Here is a 14,309-nt window from a genome sequence, read left to right as displayed (position 1 = left end):
GAATCCTGTTTGTGCGTGATTTTTTTGATCGACCCTGTGCAGTCCCTGCAAGGCGTGGCCCAGCAGCCAAGCCCCTATTTTCGTTGACGTTCCTTCACTTCAAGTGTATCGCAAAGTCAGAAGTCCCTTCGTCATTTCCATCCGCTAGTGCTCTTTCACTCAAATTCAAACGATACTTGGAGCGAGATTTCAAATGCGTGAAGAGTTGAGAGAAAAATGCAATTGTGGTTCGTAATGGTACAAATGAGAGTATAGACGAGATGATATATCGAGAAATAGGTTAAAAAACGCGACAAGTGAAAACAAAAAACCCGAGAGCGAACCCTAGTAAGAAACAAAGCGTATATAACGTAAAGAGTCTGGTTCCATGATATAAAAAAAACGATGAAGATGGAGGAGAGATCAAAAAGCGTAGAGTCTGATAGTACATTTGTTACACCTCGTCGAATTTTGGGGGGATAGCGTCTTCTATGGGGGCAATAGCAAAAAATAAAAGTCGGGATGGTGGAGGGACCCGCCACGATCAAGAAACGTATTGTAGGGTGGAGGGGAGTCAAGGTAGGATGGCGTGTGCGGCATGCATGCGTAGTAGCGGAGGGGAGAGTGAAATCATCAGAGAACAGGCCAGGGTCTCGTATCCAGTCGGAAAAAACCGAAGTGAGGTCGGGGCCAGTGGACCCGCAGCGTTGGAGTTGGAATTCAGTCGGTAGATTCGAGGCTTCGGAGGGAAGAGGAGTGGCGTGCCAAGGGTGGAGGTCGCGTGGTGGAAGCGTGCAATAGGGTCAAGGGAGCGAGGGAGCGGTCATAAGGTAGAGTCGGACATCAAGGTGAATCAACCCGTTCATAATGATGACGATCGAGGAGGCAATTCGTGATGAGGTGGGTCGGAAGAAGCGCATGCTACAACGCAGGCAGAGGCGGATCGTAAGAGTCGTTCAGCGGTTCCTGCACGGCTAGTCACTTCATGAAGGAACGCCAGAGCCAACCATGACCTTGATGACCATATTGCCGTGTTCGTCTTGTCCAGCGGACATGAGCTCGAACGCCCGTTGGGCCTGCTCGAGGGGGAAGCGGTGGGTGACGAGTTTATCGATATTGGGGAGGGTACCAGAGGCGAGCAGGGCGAGGGCTTCAGGGTAGGTGTTGCAATACCGGAAAGAGCCGTGAATGTCGACTTCGCGACAGGCTGCTGCAGACAAGGGGAGAGTGACGTTTCGCGAACCCATGCCGATGAGCATCACTTTGCCTCCGGTGACAGCGGTCTGGAAAGGAGGATGTTAGTTTTTCGTGCAGGAGATTTTGTGAAGAGTGAAGGCCCCGAGGAGATGCAAGGTGTGATAGAAGGGATGATCGATGGATAATGCCAGTATCCGAGGCGTAGGGCCAGGGAGAAAGAATCCGGGGATGAAGACACTCACGTATATTGACTGCTGGATAGCAGGTAGAGCACCCGTGCACTCGTAGACCACGTCGAAACCTTGAGGATTGTCAAAGATAGACAGGACTTTCTGGGCACCGGTCTTGGCGCGTTGCATCTGCTGCTGCTCGCGCTCCTGAAGGGTCTGGGGCTGGGCACTGTCGTCTGGTGGCTGGCCAGCTGAGCAATAGACGTCGTCAGCGAAGCCATTGAGCTTGGCGAATTGTAACCGTGACTCGTTAATATCGACGGCGACGACGCGAGAGGCGCCTTTTGACTTTGCGAGTGCGCAAGCGAGGAGGCCGATGGTTCCGACGCCATATACGAGAACGGTGTGGCCGGGTTCGAACTGGGCACGTCGCGTTGCGTGAATGAGTACGGAGAGGGGTTCGGCGAGTGCGGCATCTTCAAAGGAGCAGGCGTCCGGCAGACTGGAAAAGAAGGGGGAAAGCGTTAGATTGATCCGGTGGACAGGGGCGTCAGGCAGGACTCACGGGTGAACGACGAAAGCGGGGTGGTTCATTTTGGTTTGGAGAGTGCCGTCGTTGTGTGGGAATACTGAGGCTGAAGAGCAGAACTTCATGTGCTTGCAGAGGTTGTAGCGACCGCGATGACAGAAATCGCAGTTGCGGCAGTAGATGCCAGCCTCGATGGCAACGCGCTGGCCGACGACGACGTTTGTGACTGCAGAACCGACTGCGGTGACAATTCCTCCGGCTTCATGGCCGAGGACGATGTCCTGACGAACGCGAAAGTCGCCGTTGCGGCCGTGTTCAAAGTAATGGAGGTCGCTTCCACAGAGGCCAGTCGCGACGACATCGACTGTGACCTGGTGAGGTTGAGGAGGGAAGAGGGGGCGGTGCTCGATGAGTAGTTCTCTGGGCTTTCCAGCTCGGAGGACAGCAGCGGTGGTGGATTGAGTTGCAGGCGCCATTTGTGAAATCGGAGAGGAATGCGGACTGAAAAATGTTTGGAAATGGCGTGCATTATATAGGCGAGCGCGCTATCTGTTCAGACGACTTGTCCAACGCCAAATCCAGTTCACCCAAACCAGATCCAAAGTCCCATCAGATCCACAACCGCGGTCCGACTCCCGGAATTCCCATATCGGGAATTAACAGATCTTACCCCAAGTCACGCCTCCCACTTTCGTCCAAATGTCTGTCCTCTCTTTGGGCCCATATCTCCCCTGCCTTTTTCAGAATCATCCAGCTTCTCCTCCAGTTCTCCCAGACAAACCTTCTTTTTCTAAAATTCTGCACTTCCCAAACCTCAACCAGAGGCGCACAAGGTCTCAATCGGATGTCGCCCCGACTCCCCGACGTGAAATGCGGGGTAGACCCCTAAAACCGACGCGGGTGGTATTGGCGGTCCGCCGGCCAGATACTACAAATTGGCGCCTCTCCGAACCAACTGCCTAGGCAAAGCCGCCATGGATCCTTCCCCAGCTATTCCTGCTCTCGATCTCTTTTCCCTCAGGGGTCAGAACGTTCTCATTACAGGTGCAACCAGAGGTTTGTCTTTTGCCTCTGTATCCACCTTTCCGTGCCATATATCCCTTTTTGGTGTCACCGACCCCACGCGTGTACGTGCGCACCGCGCGCGAATTTTTTGACGCCCAGAATCGTTTCATCTCCTTTATTAAACTTTTCCCTGTTATATCGGACATTTTCTCCTGTTGCCTGGGCGCCTACACAACTCAAATACACCATCAACTTTTTTTTATATTTGATTGGCGGGACATCGGCGGACGATCGAGGTGTTCCTAGCGTCGGCTTCGGCACGAGCATCCATTCTTCTGATTCCAACGATTGACTTGAATCTCCCAGGAATCGGAGCAGCGTGTGCCATCGCTCTCGCAGAAGCAGGCGCCTCCATCTGCCTCGTCCAGCGCCACCCCACAAAGGATGGCCCCGAACCCAACCTCACCACCTACAACGCCATCAAAGCTCTCTTCGACAACGACGATCCAGCCAACCAACGCACTCTCGAGATCGTCCATTGCGATTTGGACAACCTCGACGAGGTCAAGGGCCTCTTCGATCGCGCCCTCGAGGTCTTTCCAAACAAGGAGATCCATGTCCTTGTCAACTGTGCCGGCATTCAGAGGAGGGCCCCTGCGGTCGACTTTGGGGAGAAAGAATGGGATGAGGTGAGTCTTGCCCAACTCGATACCGGGATCTCTATCTGGTATCGTTTAACCTTTTGACCCTCGTTCGGAGACAAGTGGATTCTTCAGTGGAATCACTATTAAACTTCCCGTGCGGCCTGGTGCAATCCACGGAAGTCGTCATATCGCTTTGGCTTTTGTGCCACTTCATTTCCTGCATGCCTTTCATCCTCCATCTTCCTTCACTCAATTCGTCCGGTACTTTCTCCGACCGGGCTCCAAACATCGCGTTTTCCTGTCCTACCAATTTCATTCTGATCGCTTTCAATGTTTCTATCTCATATCCCTTTTCTTTGTCTCCTTCACCTTTTCAATCCGTCACCCACCCCTTCCCCATTAATTTTGGGGAGATCGAGTGATGCCCGACTTCCTGCGAGTCCTATCGAGACTTGTCAAGACCTGCTCTTCGCCTCATGAAACGCAGGATATTTCAGGTCAGGGACCGCAGGGTCACAACCCGGCTCCTGTTGCCACAAGATGCGCCCTTCATGTGCGCTGCTCGGCGAGCGTGGTGTGATATCGCGCACTTGGTTTGACAAACAGGCGAGCAAAAGATGGAATTTAGAAGTCAGCCGCCTCGTTTTGGATGGTTTTGCGTCATTCGTGACATCACTTTTTGGGTTGTGATCGTGTATTGCTTACTGCTCGGTTGCGCGAGGTGTCCAGGGGCGAGGAGGCTTGACGCGCGCATCTACTCGTGTTTGTTTCGTGCGATGGAACTTTCGTTGGGTTTGGCTCTAGTTCGCGCTGAAGATAACTGTTATCTCAATCGTTGGGATTTTAACCCCGACGCTGGAACTGGGACAATTGGGTTTGGGATTTCCGAAACTGGAAATGTCTACGCTTGATTGGGCTCCCGGTTCGATCGAGGACGCATTCCGGGCATTCCATTCTCTTTTTCATTCTTGACTTTTACCATTCCTCGCACCTCCGCCGTTCGAGTAACACCATCGCTAACGCCACCTTCCTCCCAGGTCCTCAATGTAAACCTCAAATCAGTCTTCCTCCTTTCCCAAGCCGCCGGTCGCCATATGGTACCTCTGCGCCGCGGCAAGATCATCAACTTTTGCTCGCTGCTGACCTTCCAAGGCGGGTTCACTGTCCCCGCGTATGCGGCCGCCAAAGGTGCTTTGGGACAGCTGACCAAGGCGTTTGCGAACGAGTGGAGTAAGGATAATGTGCAGGTCAATGGGATCTGTCCTGGCTATGTCAAGACTGATATGTGAGTGTTGGTTTCTCTCCCTCTCATTCTCTATTTTGGGCCCTGGCTTCGGTTTGGGTTTGGTTTGGCGAAGAATTGGCCCCAATCAGGCTTGACTTACCTTCGGAAACTCCTGTGCGGCACCGACCATTCAATGGCTGACAAAGTGTTTCATCCATTGAATGCGGAGACGGTATATCATTCAGGGCGACGATGCTATTATAATCAGCATCGTCGTCAACAACTTTCCGATTTCCTGTTTTCGCTGTTTGTCGATTTGGCCCTTCTGATGCCCTCCGACCCCTTTGGCTCGCTCGCTTTCGAAATTCCTCGCACAACGGAGAGACGGCGACTTGTGGCCTTGTTTCTGTCATTTCGCTTCATTTCTGTTGCTTTCTTGGTGCTGCGCTGGCGAGGCGTGAAAGGTCGAGCCCGGTCCTCTCCCCCGACGTCGGCTACCTCTAATATCGCATCGACGTTGACATGTTCGTCCGTCGGCATTTTGCACGGGCGCGCCCTCTTTCTTGATCCCTTCTTCAATATCGCCGCTTCAATCGTCGGAGCAGGGCAAACGGTCAACACTATCATAATTAGTTGATGAGTTACGGGATTAGATCGCCTTTCGGTCCCTAACTACTACTCGCTTCTTTCTCGATCGTTTCTAAATTGCCCTGTTTTCAATTGCTTTTCCGGCTTCCCCTTCCGTTTCTGTCATCACCAACTTGAACTCCTTCGTCTCCCTCTTCTTGTCGTTCATTCCGCCTTTGGTTGGCGATGGGCTCCTTCTCCCGCGATTACTTTTGCTTTCTATTGCAAAACGAGACCTAGACCCCCGATTGTCTGTCAAGCGCTCTTGACAGCGCCGTCTCGCGACATCGCTAACGCCCTTACCCGCTTCTGTATCAAGCTTTTGGCTTCTCGAGGTGGGCGCTTTGCTGTCTTTGCGTAATGACATCGGGGGCCTTGGCCCTGTTGTGGCACCGTCGGTAAACGGTTGCATTGGACGTCTTGATTGACTTGACTTTCTCGACTTTCTCTATTTTTCCTTGCGCCCACATCTCGTTTGCCCACACGCATCATGGGAGTTGGCTATTTGGTCTGCGGAACGATCGAGCTGGGTGTTTGCAATGGAAGGTCTGCCTATCCCAGATCATTGTGGGCAGGTTGCAGCTAGTTGCTCTGCGCTCCTTCCTTATTTCTTTTAATTGCGGTTTGCCTGTGTGTTCCTTGTTACCACCACGTAGCAGAGTCTTTCGCTGCCACTGGACGGTTCCTACCCTTCTTCTCGTCGTGGATACCAACGACCTGCCATGGCAAGTCTCGTCAAGATTCAGCGTCACTCTGAATCGCCCACAGGAGATTTCCAACCCGTGCGTTTGAATTGGACAGCGCACGGGTAGGTCGGGGTATAGAATTTTTGATATGGTTGATACTAGCCATGACCCAAACGGTGTCGCATTTTCACCGATGACCCTGACTTGTGACCCGGTTGGGTTGTGGTGGTGGTTTTTTGGTCGTCGTGTTTCATCTTCCTTTGGCCATCTTTCTCTTTCTGGTATTCGTCTCTTTACACCCTCGTTTTTGTTTGCCCCCCTTTTGCGATTCCTCTATTCATTTCATCTATGAATGCCGCCGCTCGCTCGTCTGCGGGTGCTGGCTGGCATCATGGTTGTGATTCTATCGTCGTTGATGGCGTATGGATCTGTGGGATCCGGTGTGTAGATTTTGGGGAGTGGACCATGGTTTCTTTGATGGATGCTCGACCTGCGCGAGTTGTCCTTTTTCGTGTAGGACCGGTGAGATGGCTTCCCGCGTTTCCACTCCTTTCGGGGAACGTATGCATTCATCGGTTCTATTTTTCCTTCCCATATCTCATTGCTTTTTCCTACCGCATGCGTTGCACCATCCCGGTTGATCAGTGCTGACATTATCGCCTTGATTTTTGCAGGAACGAACGACTTCTCAACGATCCTACGCGTCTCCGTCAAATCTCTGAGCGGATCCCAGCGGGTCGGTGGGCTGAACCACGCGACTTTGCAGGTCCAGTTGTGTTCTTGGCCAGTCCGGCCAGTCACTACGTTTGTGGGGAGTTGTTGGTCGTTGACGGGGTAAGTCACCGTGTTGCCTTCCCTTTTGACCGGAATATGAGCCTCATGCTTTGATACGCTGCAGGGTTGGATGGGCCGATAAACTCAGCTCTTGATTGCCATCGTGTCAAAGTCACGATAGGATGTATGGAACGGCGGAATTAGAATTGGGACTGAACTCGCTGGAGATCTCTTGTTACCGCCGTGGTATACTAATGAAATCTTGCCATTTGTATTCAAGTACCCTGGTTTCTATGAAAGAGATCTGAAGAATCTAGGTGACCCATGACGACATATGAATTCATGCCATAGCGGATCTTTCAAGACTTGTTCACCGGGATGGATGATTTCGTTTAACCGTCAGCTGGTTGTGGACTGCCCATGCAGCACTGTCCCCAATCTGTGAGTAACTTTTCAAAGCAGGGTCTTCCACGTCCATTGCCTCCGAGGGTTTATCTGGTTCTGATATCCCACACACCAGGGATGTACTTATTACAAGTTCCCAAGTTCCAGGCGACAAGATCCAAGGTTGCATGCGCACCCTCACCACCACCAACTCTAAACTCCGACCCGGTAGATTATCTAGAACACCGGTGTTAATGGTTCCTTGGGCACTTTGAAGGGAGTGCTGCCATGCAAATAAGCCATGCACCCACCCCACGAAATTGTGATCGAATTCAAGTCTAGTTGAATAGATGACCGAGGGCGTAGGGAAGGTTCTCGAGATACCGTGCTGGTCGCAATTGCTGGAGAGATGAGTATTGCGGAGGGGAGTTTTGTGGCTGGCTGGGAGAATTTTGGGGTGATTCTGGGTACGTCGGTATTCTTGGATTAACGGTCGTCATACGTTGCGGCAGTTCTAACTTGGGGAGTAGTGACAAGGCCAAGCTTGGGATGAGATTAGAGCTGGTTGCTTTGGTCTCTTGGGCCTGTGAACGAGGCTGGTTAATGAAGGTTCCAGTCTGTCAGTCTTTCACGTCGCGCGCAATTCTAGTTGCCGAAGGTGAGCGTGAGGTCATGCTGCCGTACATGCCTTTCTTGGTACACAATCCAAGATGGTGTACCACCTCGATTGTCCCAATTTCCCGTCGCTCACTTTCCTTACTGAACCGGAAAGTGGTGCCCTTTACCCAGAAAACTGGGACGAGATCGCTGCCCAAATTTCCCAATGTCCACGACACCAGCATGGGAGAACCAATGCACCACGTTCCATGGAGGAGACAATTTTAAAGCCCGAAATGAAGCAAAGGACTTAGCGAGAAGTTGAAGCGGTTTACATACGAGAGTGATACAGACCGACGGTCAGGGACCCACCCACTGTCTCTAGACTCAGAGGCCTGGATCACCTCGATGTGTGTGCGCGCGACTCCCGTGATTCGGATAGCTCGGGCGCTTACGAGGAATCTTTGCCAATTTGCGTGCACGTCGGTTATTAAGATGCTTGAGAAGTCTTTCGCAGGGCTTGTAGGCTTCCTTTGTAGTGGTGATCACTGGATATGGTATGTAGGATGGTAGGCCCAATCACGCGATTTGAACGTATTGGGTAAGGCTATACTTAGTGAACCCATGTTAATGTAGCCTTAGCAGTAGTTTCTGGCCAGTGGCTCCCTTGGAACATTCTATCATTGGGCTGGCCCCTAGCTTCTTATCATAACGTGGTCAGCCGACAGCGAACCTAGTGTCCAGGCTACCATCATACCTGCCTTCGGCCACGCAATGTATTACCTATACGCACACCCGTGAATTTCCAAAAGGCGCGATCGTTTCATAGTCAGAAACTGTGGTTCTCCCGACGCCTTATCGTATCTCCCTGCATGTCAAATTGTGGTAAATGTTGCGCGTCGGGCAGGATTAGTGTCCGACGTGAATCCGACACCAGCTGGGGTGCTGCGTTTCGATGTTGTTACGTTTCTCCTCGGAACGTTAATGAGGTTCGTTTGATGCACTGATCACAAAGGCATGGTCTTCATTCCGCGTTCCATGGGCGCTTAATTTCTTATTGACTAACTGAGGTGTCATGGACCTTGGGCCTGGACCCACTGCTTTGTGCGTTGCTCCTAGCGAGTGGAAACTCTCGGCCCTCGCACAGAGGGCGCCTATTTCTTCGGAGAACCTCGGCCATGAGTTGTTTCCTTAAATTCCGATCTAAGTTGCAGCAGCAACCATTTCCGCCCATCCGTAAAGCGCTTGCTTATCCTCGCTCATGCGGCAGCATGTGGCACCCCGTTCTGCATTGAGATCCGGAAAATATGACCGCATGGGTGTATCACCAGACGTCTCTCGATTGGAACGGACAGCTTCATTGTCGATTTTGTTTTTTTCTGGAGAGCAATGGTCGTCGATTTGCCTCGAATTGTATCACTTGAGTCGAAGGCAATCAAACCTTGGCTTATCCGATCGAATTTACGAGGATGCTCGTTTATGAATGCCGTTCATGTCGCTGGGTGGACTCGTGCTGCGGTCTTCGGTCGTGCTGCGGAAGTAGAGTGGTCAGCCTTGTGAAGGCAGAACCTCAAGCAAAATCCGTCTGAGAGGGCACGGTACCAAGCGTTTTTCCATATTGGTGACAGAGTAGTGCTTATCGAGAATCCCAGATCGATGGAGTAAGACGCCGGTGCCTATGTTAACAGAGGTCCTCCTTTTTGTCCTGTTGAGAAACAGCGAAAAGTGGGCGGTAAGGACTTTGGTCCTGTTCTTCTCTAAATTTGGAGGTACCCTTCCATGTTGGTCGATTTCATGTAGATCTCGGTAGAACTTCTCGGTTCCTCGTGGCCTAACTAGCTGGATGGGTTGGCGTTTAATCGAGCACAAGAGCTGCGGAGTCTAGCGAGTTGTATTGACGCAGCGTCGTGAATTCGAAGCCGCATCCAGTTGCTCCACGAGACCTGTGGTGGATAACCTTTTTGTCTCCCAGGAAAGAGAGAAACATTGTTGGTCACTGATAGATTGCGGCTCGACGGGGACGAAGACTTAAAGATACACCTGAAGAATCAATTGTCAAAGCCCGTCGACAGTCAAAAAAATAGGTGATCCTCAAGGCAGGAACCAGCGGTCTTGACCTCAAATGAGTCAAGGAAGTCTATTGATTCCATTCCAGGTGCCACGGCGTGAACAAACGACAAGCGGCATTTGAAATTGACGATGAAAATAGCCTTGAACACGAGGGCGCGAACACGTCCTGCCAAACTGCCAGGTTGGTTTCTGGGTTTGATTGTTAGAGTAGCGTGGTCATTGGTCGTCTAGCGCCACCAAGCTCCAACTGAAAGAAGCGAATATAAACGTGTTGGAACTCCGTGACGGCACATAACGACTTCGCGGAAGTACCGACGATAAAATAGCAGCGATGTCGAACAGCACGCCAGAAATAGTTTCGGGGATTTCCAGAGAAGAGTTCAGCTCGCAATGAACAGGCTCTCAGAGAAGGTGGTCTCAGATTCACTCGTCGAGGGTTGGTACGATGAGATGGCCCAAGGCAAGTCGGTCCGACGGAACAACCGAGTTTCGTCGAACCATAGCCAGAAAAGCACGCAGAGGAGAGCACATTTGCCATGTTAGCATTTGAGCCAGAGTCCTGGAGTTCCAAAGCGTGGGTGTCCGCTGCTATTTTCAACCCTGGAATGAGGCTTACTGCGGATGTTAGCGACGGGATGCATATTTACATGATCAAAGTGCATCAGCTTTCTAGAAGATGCGGAGCCCAAACGAGGGAGGTTGGGAGGGGTAACCGAGGATGATAACGGCGAGGCTTGAAGCTTGAAGTCTGGGTCTCGCAGCAATCTGAAATGGAATAGCAACCCTCGTACTCTTTGGAATGGTGGTAGAGACGAGCCTCGTGTCTTGAGCGAGACGTCTGGTCCCTTCGAGGGTCCAGCAGCAAAGTCCGAATGAGCAATGAGATGCCACCCAGCGGCGGGGCGCTGTGCTATACATGTCTTCCCAGATCGCAAGCACTTGGCACTCGAAAGGGCTTCTGCCAAGCTGTTCTGGCCGGAGGCGTCTATTAGTAGTGAAGGAAGGCGACGGTCCGTCCTTTGGCACAGAGCAGACCAAGTGAGCAGAGACGGCTCGGGAAACCCCAGGGGAGTTGGCGGGAGTAAGATCGCGATGAGTCCAGGAGACAGCGATTACAATAGTTTTTAAGTACTTTTAGACCTCGCTGACTCCCAGCTCTATCGCTACAATAGAGGGAAGAGGAGAGTCTGAGGTCGTGGCCTCACTGCAGGCTGGGAAAGCCATACACGTTCCAATGATAGAACGTAAATGTTTCGAGATGGGTTGAAAGATGACCGCAAGCTCATCGCTGGTTGGATAGAAGTCTGACCTGTTGACACGATCTTGGAGGCCTGGCCGTCATATAGTAGTCGAATAGAATGCCTTTAATTTGCCGTGTGAATGGCTGAACCAGTGGGGGATGCCATTGGACATTGGAACGGGAGGAGCATGGACGAGTTTCTTGAAACTTAAAGCAGTTGCCCTGTTCGTTGGCCGGCGGTTGCCGGAGTTACAAAGAGGGCGTGCATCAGATGCCAAGATCATGAGGCTGACTAGCGTTGAGGGATTCGTTTTGTGGGATGGCGTATGTATTATATACCGTGCAAAGATGCCTCCGTATCCCTTTAACCAACCGTCGCCGTGTTTCGAGAGTTGGACGAGAAGTTCATCTCCCGGAAAGACGCGAAACAGAGCATATAAGGCGCTGGGATGAGTGGTTTTTGCCCTTATTTTTGGCAACAAGAAACAGCCTCGGGCTGATATTGATGTTCCGTTGTCAGCAACAAGAAAGACTCCGTCTCCGTCGTTCCCTCGTTCATTGGAAACGTACCCCAAGATTGCCAGGGATTGCCCAAGTTCCAGCCAATGGCGTTGAATGTTTGACCCACGAACAGCCAATAGCAACCCCAGGATATCCCTACGAACCACAAGTTCCGTGGTATGGACCCCATTCATTGACATTCCCCGGCCCAGATCTGACTGTTCATTTGCTTTGGTCTGCGGTCTGCGCTGTGTCATGAACGATGCCCATCGATATTGGCAGTGCATTTGTTCAGCATCTTCCTTGAGCCTGCTTCTTGAAAATTGACCTCCTTAATCCAGCGATAAGTGTCCACGGGAACTCCGTACATCAGGGTAACCAACGGTTTCATCCGGCTACCAGAATCATCAGCGAACAAATCACTGTAACACGGGCACCCATATAAATGGACGCCGACAATTCGATGATCTTCAAAGCTTGTTCACCCCTTTCCCCTCCCCTTTCTCCTCTTTTTAATTCTTTTTAGTCTTTTTAGCCTATTCTTTCTATCTTCTAATCATGACGATTGTTCTGACACCATACTGGTCTAATGGCGTCCAAAAGCTCAAGGTGCAGCCGACGGGTAAGTGCCGCCGCCCTCGTACTTTTGACTGCCGCTCGCGAAATGTGGGGCTCATTTGACACGTCACAGGCAAAGCGAACCGCGGGCTCGTACCTCCTGCTTTCGACCCCGCGATTCACGTTCAACGAGCGCTGGCTCAACTCCGCTCGAAGGATAAGCCTCTAGAGAAATACATCTTCCTATCTGGCCTCAAGCATGACGACGCGCCCCTATTCTACAAGCTTTGCTTGGAGAACATGTCCGAAATCACGCCAATCATCTATACACCTACCGTCGGAGACGCCTGCATCCAATTCTCCCACATCTACCGGCGTCCTGAGGGCCTTGTCTGTATCTCGACCAACTTATCCCGTTCACCAACTCACAGTATTCTAGTATGTCTCCATCAAGGACAAGGGTCAGATTAAACAAGGTATGTTTCAAGTTGGCCCACTAGCTGCCCTCGCCTTACATGTATTATCTAGTCATTGCCAATTGGCCCAAGATTCACGAGGCAAGAATCTCCGTCGTGACTGACGGTGAGCAAATCTCCGGACTTTTGTCGAGCGACTTCGACTTATCTTTGGAACTAGGCTCTCGCATCCTCGGCTTGGGTGACCTTGGTGTCAATGGAATGGGCATCTCAATTGGCAAACTCTCTCTCTATGTTGCTGGTGCTGGGTAAGTCCGACATATAATTTCGCTACTCTATATCGGCTAATGCAACACCTTCCAGTATCCGACCTGAGTCCACTGTCCCCATCACTGTTGACCTCGGTACCAACAACGAAACTTTCCTGAACGATCCCTTCTACCTCGGACTGAGGCAAAAGAGGATCACCGGTCCGGAGATGGACGAATTCATGGACGAGTTCATGCATGAAATGTCAATGGCCTTCCCCAAGATGATGATTCAATTCGAAGTGAGATTAGGGTCGTCGGATATCAACCTTCCATTGATTGCTGATCGCTCCTTCAGGACTTTTCAACCGACAATGCGTTCAGATACCTTGAGCGCTACCGCCGCAAGTACCCTGTGTTCAACGATGATATCCAGGGTACCGGAGCAGTCGTTCTGAGCGGTTTCTTGAACGCGGCTCAGCTGTCTTCTGACGCCTCCGGCATGCCTATGTCGGAACACCGAATTCTCTTCTTCGGTGCTGGCTCTGCTGGTGTTGGTGTCGCTACCCAATTGATGAGCTTCTTCACTTTGCAAGGGCTCTCTGTTGAGGAAGCTCGTTCACGCATCTGGCTCATTGACTCGCAAGGCTTGGTTTATGACGGTCGTGGTCGACTTGCTGAGCACAAGAAATGTGAGTCCTTCGTTCCCTGTCGTCTGGGCCTGAACATTGACACTGTCTACCAGACTTCTCTCGCAAGGATTACAACGGCCCTCCCATGACCAACATTCTCGACATCATCGACTATGTCAAGCCCACCGCCTTGCTCGGTCTGTCCACCATCTCCGGGGCCTTCACCCCCGAAGTCATCCAGGCCATGGCTGCCATCAACCCCCGGCCCATCATCTTCCCCTTGTCCAACCCTGTCCGCCTTTCCGAATGCTCGTTCGCGGATGCAGTCAAGTACACGAACGGCAACGTTCTCTTCGCCTCCGGATCTCCTTTCCCCGAACAGCAGTACGGTGACCATATCCTTTACCCCGGTCAAGGCAACAACATGTACATCTTCCCGGGTATCGGGTTGGGAGCGATCTTGGCTCGCGCGAGCCAGGTCACGGATAGCATGGTTGAAGCCTCGTCTCTGGGTCTTGCCAACTCTTTGACTGAGGATGAACGTGCTCTCGATCTTTTGTATCCCAGAGTAGAGAGGAGTGAGTTTGCCCTTCTTCTCGATCTCGATTCCCGTGGTTCTGACATATGCTTTTTAGTTCGCGAAATCAGCGCTCACATTGCTCGTCAAGTCATCCGAGCTGCTCAGAAAGCAGGCGTCGATCGCTCAGAAGCCCTTAGGAAGATGAACGATGCGGAATTGTTGGCGTTCGTCAAGAGGAAGATGTGGAAGCCTTAGATCTAGACGTAGACACCGCCCCCTCCTTTCGACTTTCCCTTGCGTCTGGTAC

General features: G+C 51.7%; 3 protein-coding genes across 3 annotated transcripts; 2 read left to right on the top strand and 1 right to left on the bottom strand.

Moving 5' to 3' along the window:
• Window positions 1-962: 962 nt before the first annotated feature.
• CC1G_07722 (NADP(H)-dependent ketose reductase) lies at window positions 963-2,351 on the bottom strand (the record flags this gene model as incomplete). Its single annotated transcript, XM_001832283.1, has 3 exons — window positions 963-1,262; window positions 1,419-1,848; window positions 1,912-2,351. The coding sequence occupies 3 exons, from the start codon at window positions 2,349-2,351 to the stop codon at window positions 963-965; spliced, it is 1,170 nt and encodes a 389-aa protein (XP_001832335.1).
• Window positions 2,352-2,849: 498 nt separating this feature from the next.
• On the top strand, window positions 2,850-5,253 carry CC1G_07721 (2-deoxy-D-gluconate 3-dehydrogenase; the record flags this gene model as incomplete). The annotated part of the gene is made up of 5 exons (XM_001832282.2): window positions 2,850-2,931; window positions 3,247-3,569; window positions 4,012-4,077; window positions 4,562-4,754; window positions 5,018-5,253. The coding sequence occupies 5 exons, from the start codon at window positions 2,850-2,852 to the stop codon at window positions 5,251-5,253; spliced, it is 900 nt and encodes a 299-aa protein (XP_001832334.2).
• Window positions 5,254-12,186: 6,933 nt separating this feature from the next.
• On the top strand, window positions 12,187-14,257 carry CC1G_07719 (malate dehydrogenase; the record flags this gene model as incomplete). The annotated part of the gene is made up of 8 exons (XM_001832280.2): window positions 12,187-12,250; window positions 12,320-12,576; window positions 12,626-12,662; window positions 12,715-12,910; window positions 12,966-13,152; window positions 13,209-13,542; window positions 13,596-14,060; window positions 14,118-14,257. 8 exons carry the CDS (start codon window positions 12,187-12,189, stop codon window positions 14,255-14,257), a joined length of 1,680 nt encoding a protein of 559 aa, XP_001832332.2.
• Between the last annotated feature and the right edge of the window lie 52 nt (window positions 14,258-14,309).

Source organism: Coprinopsis cinerea (genome assembly GCF_000182895.1).
Source record: "Coprinopsis cinerea okayama7#130 chromosome 9 map unlocalized cont3.9, whole genome shotgun sequence".
NCBI lineage: Eukaryota > Fungi > Basidiomycota > Agaricomycetes > Agaricales > Psathyrellaceae > Coprinopsis > Coprinopsis cinerea.
Note: the sequence above shows the minus strand (reverse complement) of the source record. Positions and strands in the feature narration are given on the sequence as shown.